General features: G+C 36.0%; 1 protein-coding gene across 2 annotated transcripts in view; it reads left to right on the top strand.

The window, feature by feature from the left end:
* Positions 1-13,582, top strand: part of GNAT3 (G protein subunit alpha transducin 3) — a 64,969-nt gene that overhangs the window by 11,145 nt on the left and 40,242 nt on the right. Inside the window, exon 2 of one of the 2 annotated variants that reach the window (XM_020984485.2) lies at positions 6,417-6,459. In XM_020984485.2, coding sequence (XP_020840144.1) covers positions 6,417-6,459 — 43 coding nt within the window. Of the gene's footprint in view, positions 1-6,176; positions 6,460-13,582 lie in introns of those variants that run through there. The other variant, XM_020984484.2, reaches the window with a different exon arrangement.

Here is a 13,582-nt window from a genome sequence, read left to right as displayed (position 1 = left end):
GGTGGTGACTTTAAAGCCATATATGTGTGTGTATGTGTGTGTGTGTGTGTGTGTATATACCTACACACATATAGGTATACATATATACATATATAATGTTTAAATTTTAGAAAATCATGAAAGAAATGGGACAAAACATTCTTCAATATCATATAGAATAATTAATGTATAGAGAGTGACAAAAATGTATTCTAGTACTATTTTTGCTAGTAGTAGTTAGGAGTATGGCCTTAGACAAGTCACTAAAAACCTCTAAATCAAATTTTCCTCTTTGGTGAAATAAGTAGGTTGATCCATAGGAATTTCAGCTCAAAAACTCTATATTCTAAAAAAAAGTGTCTTTTCGGAACTGAACATTTTACCAAAACCTTGGACTAAAAGAAGTTAAAACTATTTGTGAAAATTCCTATATTCAATAATTTTTTGCAGAAGAAGAATCAACCACATTAAAAATGTTTAGATTTGCCTAAAATCACATATTCTACAAAATCGAGACAGTTGTTATTGTTTTAAATTACTTATTATAGAATATTGGGAAGTTAAGATCCTGAATTAAAGTGAGGATTTCTCAATGTGCCTGAATTTAGCTGAACACATAAATCTTCCTAGGCAAAATCATCCCTTTCACTGAAATTTACCAAAAATGAATGGTCATCTAAATTTTCAGGGTGCCATCATATGCCTAAAATTCTGGATTTTTTCTAGCAACATATATATTTATTTGATCCCTCAAAAATAATCAATAGAATATATTGGCATTTTGTAGAGGCCCTGATATCCTTTTCTCTGAGAAAAAGAATCACACCAGCCTTAGAGTAAGGAATACTTTAATTCCAGTTTCTGCCTCACATATACTGAGTGTATGGCCTTGGACAAGTCAATTAATCTCTCAATATCCTAGACAATTCTCTAAGACTGCAAGTGGGACATATAAATTGATAATTTATAATACACCAGAGGTTCCCTGCTCAGATGATATCACAAATTGAGTATCCAACTCTCTTCCCCCATCCAAAAAAATGCTTATAGAATTTCATCAAAAGATATTTTATGTGTTCTCTTCCTGGATATTTTCCTAAATGGTCCATTAGAAACTAATCTAGTACTATCAGAAATAATCTTACACAATTAGTGTATTAGGACTGTAGATTTAGTGTTGGGAAAGATCTTTAAAGACCAATTAGTCCAATTTCCCTATTTTATAGAAGAAGAAATGGGGCAAATTAGTTTTTACTTTGTAGTTGTTGAGTTTTTTTTCCAGTCTTATCTGACTTTGTGACCGCAATAGAGGTTTTCATGATAACAGATAGTGCAGTGGTTTGCCTTTTCCTTCTCCAGCTCATTTTACAGATGAGCAACTGAAGCAAACGAGGCTAAGTGACTTGCCCAGTGTCGCACAGCTAGTGTCTGAGTCCAGATTTGAACTCAAGGAGATGAATCTTCCTGACTTCAGGCCCAGCACTCTATGCACTGTGGCGCCACCTAGCTGCCAAGTCTTGGAAATCAGCTCAGAAGAGTAATGGCTTCTCCATAAGAGCAAGTCCTCTAACTCTCCCAATCGCTCCAAGTGACAACATTTATGAGAAAAACCGCAGCTTAGAAAAGGGAGAGATAATCCAGAATTCACTTCTGGAAAACTCCAAGTCTATGGAACAGAACAGAGCTCGTGCTAGTTGAGCTGAGAAGCTATGGGACTAAAGTCTTCAAGAACTTGTCTTTTTCCATAGTCCCCAGTTCTCCTCTCATTGATTATTTCCAAAATAAGCATTCCTAAAGGCTGTAACCCTGGGTATCCCCCATTCTTTTCTCTCTTCTTCATACTATATTATTCACTTATTGCCTGCTAGGGATCTCCAACTATTTGCTCCATTAGCCTTTCAAGCTCAACATGTCTGAAACTGTACTAATCATTATTCCTCACAATTCTGTTACATTCCTAACTTCTTTGTCCTTGTTTCCACATGGCCCTTCTCTCAGCCATTTACACAATCATCTTCACCCATTCATCTACATTCCTTCTCCATCCCACACATCCATTCATCCACAGAGTCCTGTCAATTCCACCCTAGATGACATTTCTTACATATGAGGTAGTGAAATATAATAGAGAGTACTGAATCTGAAATCCAAAGAGACCTAGGTTTGAATCCAGCTCCTGACACTTGCAAGCTGTGTGGCCATCACTCAATTAATCCATCAGCAAGTGCTAATTAGGTATTTACTACATGCCAGGCACTGCATTTGGCACTAGAGATACAAGTTCAAAGAATGAAATGAATCTATAATTACAAAGACTTTACATTCTGCGCCTGGCATATAGTAGCTATTTAACAAATGTTTATTGCCTGGCATTCTCATGGAGGACATACTAAATATATATTTAAATATGAAAAGTATAAATATGAAGTCAATAAATACAAAAATCCAGATTAATTAAATACAAGATATCTTGGGCAGGAGGGCACTAGCAATAAGAGGATCATGTAGAAGATGTTGATTGAGCTGCGTCTTAAAGATACAGAGGGACTTTGAGGCAGAGGTAAGGAAGGAGAGAACATTACAGGCTTGTGGGAAGTGTGTGAGGAACAGAGAGCAGGCCAGTTTGGTTTGATTGCATAGAATGGAAGGAAGAGTAATTGCACAGTGTGGAAGGGAGGATAATATCCACTGGGGTTGGAAAAATAGGTAGAAGCCATCTTGTGTTTAAGTTAAACAGAAAAGTTACATTTTATTTTAGAGGCCATAGGAAGCCACTTGAATCTATTGAATAAGGGGAGTCACACGGTAAGAGATGTACTTAAGGAAAATAGCAATAATGTGTAGGATAGACTATAGTGGTAAAAGGCTTAAGGAAGAGAGATCAATTAAAAGGCTGTTGAAATAATCTTGGGAAAATATGCTGAGAGCCTGAACTGAAGTGGCAACTTTGCCAGTGCAGAGTTGTTCAAGTAATAGACAATGTCATAAATGACGAAATGGCGAGATTTGGCAACTGATTAAATTTGAGAGTGAGTTGGGAACAATCCCAAGGTTATAACCTGAGAGACTGGAAGGATAGTGATCCCTTTGATAAAACAGGGAAGTCTGAAAGAAAAGAGGGTATGGGATGAAAGATAATGAAGTAGTTCAATTTTGGATCTGTTGCTTTGGATTTGTCTCCAGGACATGTAGTCTGAAATGTTCAAAATGACCATGGGCAAGTCACTTAGTTTCTCATTATCACATTACCTCATAATTAAACAGAGTATCATCATGTGATTGCATTGGCTCCTCCATGCCCTACTTTGCTTTTTGTTCACCTGGCACAGCTCCTTGCCAAAACTAAGTGTTCATGACATCTTTGTTGAATTATCACTTAACTTAATACTTTAATGTCTATGATCTTGCTGATAATGAAATCATCTGCAGAGGAATCACAACTCAACCAAATGTCACACTGTGAAACACTTTATAACATCTTCCTTTAAACCATAGGATCATAAAGTTAGAATTGTAACTGACTTTGGATTCAATCCAGTTTAACCCATTTTAATGAGGGAAACTGAGTCAGAATCATGAAACATTTATTAATTGCCTACTATTTGCCAAAGAAATACATACGTATATACAAACATTTATGTATGTTTTATGTATACACACACACACACACAAAATAAATACATGCTGAATTTATAGGAAGGGGCAGAGGCAATAGTCATGGGCAGCTAGGTGGCACAGTGGATAGAGTGTTGGACCTGAAGTCAGGAAGAATCATCTTCTTTAGTTCAGATCTTTACTAGCTGTGTGACCCTGTTTGCCTCAATTTCCTCATCTGTAAAATCAGCTGAAGAAGGAAATGCTAACCACTTCAGGATCTTCTACAAGAAAACCCCAAATGACATCATGAAGAATTTGGACATGCCTGAAATGACCGAACAACAGGTCATAGGTACTGAGAGGATCTGGAGAAGCGTCACATAAAAGGTTATCACTTCAGCAGAATTTCGAACAAAATAAAGGATTCACAGTGTTTACTTGTTTTTTGGGCTGCCCACAATTCTGGTTCCTTAAAGACTCTGATGTTCCATTCCACACAACCATCAAATATCTGAGAGAGAATGTTTTTCTCAGTTGTCCAGTTCTAAGATTCATCATAATAACATAACCTTGTTTCTTTTTCTTGTTTTTGTATTTATGTTGATGTAGCTTTTAAAGTATATCATTTCCTTCACTCTACATCAGTCTTACTTCTTTGCATTCTTACTGTTTGGGGGAGGTTTCTTTTGGAACAGTAATTTTCATTATATTTACGTACTTCAATTTATTTAACCACTCACTAAGCTGGGTACTTTGTTTCCAGTTCTTTGCTACCACAGAAAGGGCTGATAAGAATGTCTGGATGTATGTGAGAATTTTGTTTTCTTTTAAGAAAAATCTTATTAATGTCTTTTCATTTTTTACAACATCTATATTTTACAATAAACCTCTCTCCCATTGAGAAAGTCATCCCTTCTGACAAAAAGAAGGAAATATATTTAGCAAAATTAACCAATACCTTAAAATTATATGAAATTAATGGCAGTCTCCTACACCTACAGTCTCCCATCTCAGTAAAGAAGGCAGGGAAGTAGCTTTGCATATCTATTTTGGGGGCCAAACAGTTATTATAATTTTGTAGCATTTGAGGTTTTTTTTAAATGTATTTGGTAGTTTTAAAAATTCTACATTGTTGCCATCAGGCAAGTTTTTTCCTGGTTCTGCTAATATCCCTTAGCATCATTTCACATGCTTTTCCCAGGCTTCTTTATATTCATGATGCTCATCATTTCTTCTAGTTCAATGATATTAAATTGCATCTGTGCACTGCCATTTGGTCAGCTATTCCCCATTTAAAGGGTCTCTGCTCTGTATTTCTTTGCTATTACAAAAGCACAGCTCAATATTTTGATATGTAAGGCACTTTTCATTTTTTCAGTGACATAGTTGGTGTCTAGCAGTTGGATCACTAAGTCCCAAGTTATGGCCACTGAAGATGCTTTCTGAGCACAAATCTAAATTATTTTACAGCATGCTTGGGTCATTTCACAATTCTACCAATAATACATTATTGTGCCTAACTCTCTACTACCTTTCCTATTGTATTTCTACTTCCCGTCATCTTTGCCAATTTGTTGGGTATGTGGTGAAAAGTAAGGGTTACCTTAATATTCACTCACCTTATTATTAGTGATTTGGAACAATGTTTCACATGATTGTTCAAAAATAGGAATTGTTCTTTTGAAAACAGTTTGTTCTCCACTCTATATTAACAAATGACAAACAGAATTTCATCTAGCAAACTAGGTATAGGCACACTTTGAGTTTGTATTAGAGCAAAGAACCATTTCCTCCTTTGGTTCTATTAATTGGTCTCCTACTGACATTTTGTTGACTTTTTTATCCACCATGAATGTTCTATGAGTGAATCTACAAACCAAGATACGGTCTACAATTGAATCTTGGGTTCCTTTCTTGACTTTAATGGATATTATGGAGCCCACCTTCTTGCAATGTTTTCCCAACATTTTGCTATCCGGAATTACTTAACTGCATATGCAAACAGAAATTTCACCATAGACATCACAAGAATATTTCCTCATATATTAACAGATATAGACAATAAAATTAAACTCAGAGCTTAGGATGGGCTGTGGAGTAAAATCAAGAAGACAGATAAAGCTCCTCTATTATTTTTTCAGGGAATTAATCTTTTTCCCTTAGGGCAGATTTGAATCACATTTGAAATATTTGCTCCACTCATTTAAAGCAGCTGGAACCAGAATTTTGATTCATCATTTATTTGACACTTGAAAAGTAACACATTTTTTTCAGTGCTAACTTCTTGGGCTTCTGGCACAAGGAGGAGTTTTTTTTTTTGGGGGGGGAAGGGGTGTTGGTTTTTGTTTTCGGTTTTTGTTTTTGTTTTTACTCTGCAATATGTCTGGAGGCTGCTAGGTGGTTCAGTGGACAATGCAGGCCTACAGTCAGGAAGATCTGAGTTCAAATCCACTCTCAGACATGATTAGAAGCTGTGTGACCTTTAATGCCGTTTGCTTCAATTTCCTCATTTGTATAATGAGCTAGAGAAGGAAATGGCAAATCATTCCAGTATCTTTGCCAAGAAAATCACAAATAGGGTGACAGAGAGGTCAGACACAGCTGAAACAACTGAACAACAACCGCAGAGCACAAAAGAAGGGCAAAGCCCTTTCCCTAATATCCAAGACAGCAAATACCGGCAAATTTTTCAAACTTTATTAATAATAGAACTTGTTTATTAAATTAAGAAAAATGATGTTTTCTTCTTTTTGCTGAGGAAGGGATAATGATAGCTTTTAATACTTACAGGCATCCATATTTCCAAATCGTTAACCATGAGCGGTCTGGTTGTTTTGCAGGTGCTGGCGAATCTGGAAAAAGCACAATTGTCAAGCAGATGAAGTAAGTATCTGCCTCTCTTAGGGCAGCCTGTGCACATCTTTGATTGTTTGGTAAAGATAAAAAACTTGAGAAAAAGAATTACTAAACTAGAAGCTCTTTTTTTGTTGTTGTTGTTTCATATTGTTTTGGGTGGTAGCAGAAACTTTTGTAGTTCCTTTACCAACCATGCTGATCACATGCAGTCACAAACATAATGGATAAGTAATAATTCTTAAAAAAAAAAGAAGCCAATAGCAATAAATATTTATGTAATGCTAGCTGGGTAAAGAGCCTGATGCTTCAGGTGAGGAGATATACAAGTTTTTAATAAGGTGTGATAATAATAATTATTATTTTATATCCCTTGCAGGGTTACAAAGCATTTTACATTTGTTATCTTGCTTCATTTCCACAATAACCCTGTGAAGTAGGTAGTGTTATCACTCCCATTTTACACATAATGAAGCCAAGCCTGAGAGATGTTAACTGACTTGCCTTTGATCACAGTTAGTAAATGTCTGAAACAGAATTTGCACTCAATTCTCCCTAAATCTAGGTCCGACAGTGTATCTCCTGAACCATCAATCTGTCTCTGATTAATCCTGATCTCAAGCTTAATTTCCAGTGGGGGGAATGTTACTACATCATAGTTAACATATGATATTAAGATAATAGCTTTAGTATCATAAGGAATTTTAAGGTCAACTAATGCAATATATTATTTTTTTAGACAAGGAATTTGAGGCCAAGAGAAGTTAAGCAATAGATTCAAGCCAAGATCCCAGGATGTCAAATTCAAAGTTCTTTCCAGTACATAATAGTACTGCCTCTTCTACATTTTAAATGTAATGGAGAGTTACAAAACAAAATTGAAAGCATATTTCATTGCAGAGTTCGGTGGTTTAGGGTGCAGCATATTGTATATGCTGTCAGACTGATTGTACTGGTAAGTTTTACCTAACTTTATTATTTTTTTTTTATATTGGGAAATGGAGTGGAGTGGTATACAATAATAATAATGATAACAATAATAATAAATAATGCAGCTAACATTCATATAGCTGTTAAAGGTCTTCTATGCAAAAGGACAAAGAATAACACTATAATTTTTTGTTTGTTTGCTTAGCTTGGTTTTGTGGAGGACAGAGAAGTGCAAACAGCTGTCTAGTGTGACTGGAGAGCAAAGCATGCGCAGTTGAGTAATAACAGATGATAAAAGAGAGAGAGGGATCAAGTAGTAAAGGTGTTTTACTTTACTTGGTATGTGATAGAGAGCTACTAAAGACTTTTGAGCATTGTAGTGACCTAACCTGATCTGCATATTTGGAAGAATATTCTTACAGCAGAACAAACAGTGGATTGCAGCAGGGAAAGGGGAAAGAGATTATATATTTTTTTTAATTTTTTTTTTTATTTTTAGGCAATTGGGGTTAAGTGACTTGCCCAGGGTCACACAGCTAGTAAGTGTCAAGTGTTTGGTCTGAGGCCATGTTTGAACTCAGGTCCTCCTGACTGCCGGGCCAGTGCTCTATCCACTGCACCCCAGAAAGAGATTATATCTTTTAAAAGGCTTCGGTAGTTATTCAGATGGGTAGTAATCAGGATGTATGTGAAGGTGGTAATAGTGTTTATAAAGGAAAGAACAAGTTTCAAAGATATTACAGAGATGCCTAGGATTTAAGTGAGAGGTGAATGCAAGTTTAGAATTGAGAGGAGGTCAGTTTCTTAAAGTTAAGAAACGTTCTCTCTTCTTTGTATTTATAAATAAACCGTCACTTTTAATTACCTCATTTAAACAGTAAATCTACAAATTTTTATGGAATATGTACTGAGTACAAAGCATTATGCTAGGTTTTACAGAGCATAAAAGAAGATGCCAGACAACTTTTAGACTTGAATCAGCTTACAGTTTAATTGAGGAGACTATATGTGTGCATATATGTACATATATGTATGCATATATACACATAGAATACCTACATATGAACCCAAAATAAGCCAAAAATGTAAAACAGGTCAAAGGATTCTGGGGCTTGCAGTCAAAAGATAAGACTCTCACTTATTAGTATGTGGCAAGTAAGTTAATCTCTCTAAACCTCAAGTTCCTTATGTGTAAAATAGGGATAAAAACATTTATGCTACTTTCCTTATGGAATTATTATGAAAGAAAAATACTGCATAAGCCACAATGTTTTGTAGCGATTTAATTCAACAAATATTGACTATGGACAAAGCACATTGATTGATACTAGAGGAACAAAGGTAGCTGCACTTGCTCTCAAGAATCCTGCCTAATATATGATAAATTGTACAAATAAAAGTGACACAAAAGAGTGAAATAAATGTAAAAGACTAGACAAAGTGTTGTGAGAAATTTGACAAAGGAGGATCATTTCCTTCTTTGGAAGTCATGGAAGACTTCAGGTAGTGGCACCTGATTTAGACCTTGATGAAAGGGAAGGGTTTTTTTTGTTAAGTAGAGAGGAGGAATCAATTCTAGTCATGGTGGGCAGCATGAACAAAAGCACTTCTATAGATAAGAGAGAATAGCCAAAAAAAATAAAGAATAACTTGTTTGGCTGAAACAGAGAGACTATGAAAGCAAGTGATTAAAAATTCAGCCGCCTGCCATTGTTATTATTATAGAACTATTTTATTAATCATAGAGTGCTATGCAAATGCCAGTTATCCTAATCATATTATTATTTAGTGTGACAAGAGTTGTCCATCATAAGGATTGAGGAGAAAAAATAAAGTACGAGTGTTGGTGTCCAAAAAAATATCTTTTGGCAGAAACGTTGCCAGAATACAATCTTGAAGGATGATGGATAGGGAAGCCTGCTGAGTAGGGAAATCACATGAGTCAACCTACTCTTTTGGACATCTATTTTTCAGCCATATTCAATTATCGATCATTTATATGATTAATATGGCTGTCAATACAAGCCAGATTTTGTGATAGTACTAAATATCAAACTAACTGATTTTGGTCTGGACAGATGCAACTTCAATATCGTAGGAAACTTAAAACCCCTGTATGATTTATAGTATCCTCATAGTTGCAAGGGAGCAGGGAAGGGATTTAATTTCTACTTGTGATATGAATAAATGCTTATGGAAATACATTGTACTATTTTTGCCCTAATTCATTTAAAATTACTGCACTTCCCTGCTGACCCAGTATTTTCATAGGAGTGGTTTTTTATAGGTTACTTCTATGAAGTCCAGAAATACTGTGGTTGTAATTTTTTATTATCAGTTAAAGACACATTGCTCTGATAAATCTTTTTAAGTGGTCATTAGTTTCCATATTCTAATAAATGTTACTGTAAAGCTGTCCCATCTTTTCAGAATATCATTTTAATATCAATGCTAAGTGACATTAGTAATGGGCAGTTTTAATTTTGTCTGTTCCCTAGACAGTGCCTCTGCAAATTTCTGCCAGCTAAATCATGCTTTGAATACATTGGTTTTCTTTCATGCACTGGGTTTGATAGGATCATGGGAAATTTAGGGCTCAGAGGGAAGTCTTCTAATTCCACGCCCTCACTTTATACACAAGGAAACTGGTGTACAGAGAAGTTAAGTCACTTAGCCCTAGGAAGTAAATGACAGAGGCAAGTCATCTGACTACAGATCCATTACTCTTTCCAGTGAACCGCACTGATCTTCCTTTTAAACACAGGCCAAACACCATGATAAAGAACATCATTATAACACATACTTTGTTATAGCTAGGCTGTGTCCATGTGACCTATTTCAAAGTGGCCTAAAACTTGAAGTATTATAGGGTGACTTGTGCTGCACCAGCCCTATGCCCTGGAGAGAATTCCAGGCTCCAATCTGCAGCCTAATTTCAAGCATTTGCAATGTACTATGAGAGACAGTAGGCTATCATCTCATCAGATCTCTGATTAAAGCGACAACATAAATATCTCAGTTTCTCTAAAGCCATAGGCAGATCCTCTCCAGAGCCTATCTAGGGCTATTTCAGTGGGTTTCAGCAATTTGTCTTAGAAACAAAAATTCACGAAGTACTCAGGATGACCTCTTAAAATCATCATCACATTACAATACATTCCTGTGATCAGAGACTAGTCCTGGCTTGCTTCTTGAAACTAGTCCTGCTTTGCTTTTTAAACGATGTCTGTCTTCTACATTATTTTTGCTCTGTGACCAATGCACAGAGAGCATCAATTATGCTGAACTATAGACTCTGATGTTAGGAGCCAAATAGGGCCTCGAAGATACCCCTATGACTTGATGTGATGGGACTCATGACTAAAACATATTACTCATGTCAGGAATGTGACTCCAGAAAGGCACACCTTACTTTAAAGAAAAAAGAAATATGATAGGTCAAGAGCCAGCCAATCAATAAGCCTTTACTGAGCATCGTGTGTCTGCAGGCACTGGGAATACAAATAGAAATGTGAAGCATTCTTTTCCCCTCAAAAAGTGTACAGTCTATCAGGAATGTGTATGTGTATACACACACACACACACACACACACACACACGTAAAATATATATGCATGTATGTGTATATATGTATGTGTGTATTTACATATACATATATGCACATATGTATATGTATGTGTATGTGTATTTATAAGTGTACATAAAATGAATACAAAGTAGATTCGCAGTATTTTGGAGGAGGGGAGAAAGAATAAAAGAATTAGTAGCTAGAGGGGAGAGATCAAGAAAGGCCTCATAAAGAAGGTTAAATGAACTCAGCTTTAAAATAAAGTATGTATTATAAGAGGTAGCAATGAGGAGGGAGAACATTCCAGGCACCAGGGATAGCTGAGGCAAAGGCATTATGGGAGATGGGAGATGGAATGTCCTATGTGTGAGCAATAGTAAGTAGGTCAATTTGGCAGGGCCGAAGGGTAGTAGTGTGGAATAAGGTCACAAATTCAGACTGGGGTCAATTTGTGAAGAGCTTTAATTGACAAAGAGTAAAGTTTTTTTTTTATTTTAGAAATCATAGGGAACCATTGGAATTTATTGAGTCCAGAAGTTCCATAATCAGATCTACTCTTTAAAATACCACTTTGACTTCTGTGTAAGGATGAATTAGTGTAGAGAGAGATTAGAGGCAAAGAGAACAATCAGGAGTCTATTGCAATAGTTCTGATGTAAGGGCATGAAGGTGACGGTTGTATAAGTAGAGAGAAATGTACAAAATATTGCACATTGAAAAGATATGCTTGCTGAGATAATTTAGAAACCAGAGTGGCGAGCTACAATATTTGGGTGTGTCTGATGGGGACAGAAACAAAAATAATCTCATCATCAGAATCTATTACAGATAACCTGGGGCTGGAGCAAAGGAATAAATTCATAAAGATTTGTGAAACAGATCACAAGAATTGCCAAGAGGTATGATGAAGTAGTGAGTATGAAATTCACTTATCTAGACATCTGCTGGAGCTCTTTCTTCCAAGAGCAGAACAGCTAAGGCTTTTCTTGGCTGACTTTAATGGTAAACTTAACATTCAAAAACTGGAAGAAGTCATGAAAGGTGCTATTATTCTGAACATGATCCTCACCAACAAGAAGCAGCTAGTTGGTGGGATAAAAATTTCTTTGGAAAAAGTAATCGCTACAAATTTAAGTCTGTAATAGATAAGGAGAGGAAAGCTAGATATCATCTCATATGTAACCTAAATTTTGGCATAGCAGGTTAGAAACAGTTCAAAGAAGGAAAAGTTGCACACTGTAGATGAAAATTCTATAGAAAATTCCAAAGAATGAAATTCTGAAGAGTTAAAAGCAGGTGTGTGAGAGATTCCTAAAGAGATGGATGTGGATACACAGGGAACTTACAGGTGACAATGTACTTTAAAAGGACATGGAAGCATTTTAAAATGGTATCGAGTGTCTTAAGGTTAAAATGAGCTGTGATTATCAAAAGAAAATTCAGGACAAACAAAAGCTGGCTAAGGGGGAATCTAAGAAGAGATGGGACTACTGCTACAATAGATATTTGGGGTGGAATACTAACAATAGATGGGGCAACTAGATGGTGCAGTAAGTAGAACAATAGGCCTGGAGTTGGGAAGACGTGAGTTAAAATTTGGTCTCAGACACTGTATGGCACTGGATAAGTCACTTAACCCTGTTTACCTCAGTTTCCTCATCTGTAAAATGAGCTAGAGTAGGAAATGGAAAACCACTTCCATATCTTTGCCAAGAAAACCCCCAAATGGGGTCTTGAAGAGTTGGATACAACTGAAAGTGACTGAACAATAAAACTACAAAAAAAAAAACAATGGGTACCAGGGAGAAAGTAGAATTACAAAACTTGAGGATTATAGATAGATTTAAATGGGACTTCATCTGGTACAATTATCTAATTTGATAGATGGGTAAACTGAGAAAGCCAACTGATTTTATTTTATTTTATTTTATTTTATTTGCTACTGTTATCTCTAACAAGGAAAATTACCTAGAACTACAAAGGGTAGAGGAAAAATGAACAGTGGGAATTTGAGTTTTAATGTAAATAAAAAGATAATAAAAGAGAATCTGGGCAGCTAGATAGCCCAGTGGATAGAGCACCAGAAGACTCATCTTCTCGAGTTCAAATCTGGCCTCATACATTTACTAGCTATGTGACTCAGGGCAAGTCACTTAAGCCTGTTTGTCACAGTTTTCTCATCTGTAAAATGAGCTGGAGAAGGAAATGGCAAACCATTCCAGTATCTTTGCCAAGAAAATCCCAAATGGGGTCACGATGTGTTGGGCAAGATTGAAACAACTAAACAACAATAACAAAAGAGAACCTAACTCTCTTTGGTGACTTAAAGTCATCTGGCCCAGGTGAGTAACATCCCAGGCTACTAAATGACCTGACAGATGTGATTTCCAAGAGTTTGTCACTGATAGTTGAAAAATCATGAAGAACAAGAAGAGAGCAGATGTTGTCCTGATTTTTTAAAGCAACAAAATGAAGTATGAAAATGTAAGTCAGTGACCTGAAATTTGATTTCTGGCCACATTCATAATTTAGTAATGAATGAATGATTATAAACATACAGAAAAGGAATAAGTGACTAGAAAGTGGCATCGTGGCACTATCAAGAACAGTTCAGGCCCATCTGACCTCATTTCCTTTACTTTTGACAAGGTTACT

The sequence above is a fragment of the Phascolarctos cinereus genome, unplaced genomic scaffold (genome assembly GCF_003287225.1).
Source record: "Phascolarctos cinereus isolate Bilbo 61053 unplaced genomic scaffold, phaCin_HiC Scaffold_1;HRSCAF=81, whole genome shotgun sequence".
NCBI classification, from domain to species: domain Eukaryota; kingdom Metazoa; phylum Chordata; class Mammalia; order Diprotodontia; family Phascolarctidae; genus Phascolarctos; species Phascolarctos cinereus.
The sequence above is the reverse complement of the archived record's forward strand: the minus strand, read 5'-3'. Positions and strand labels throughout refer to the sequence as shown.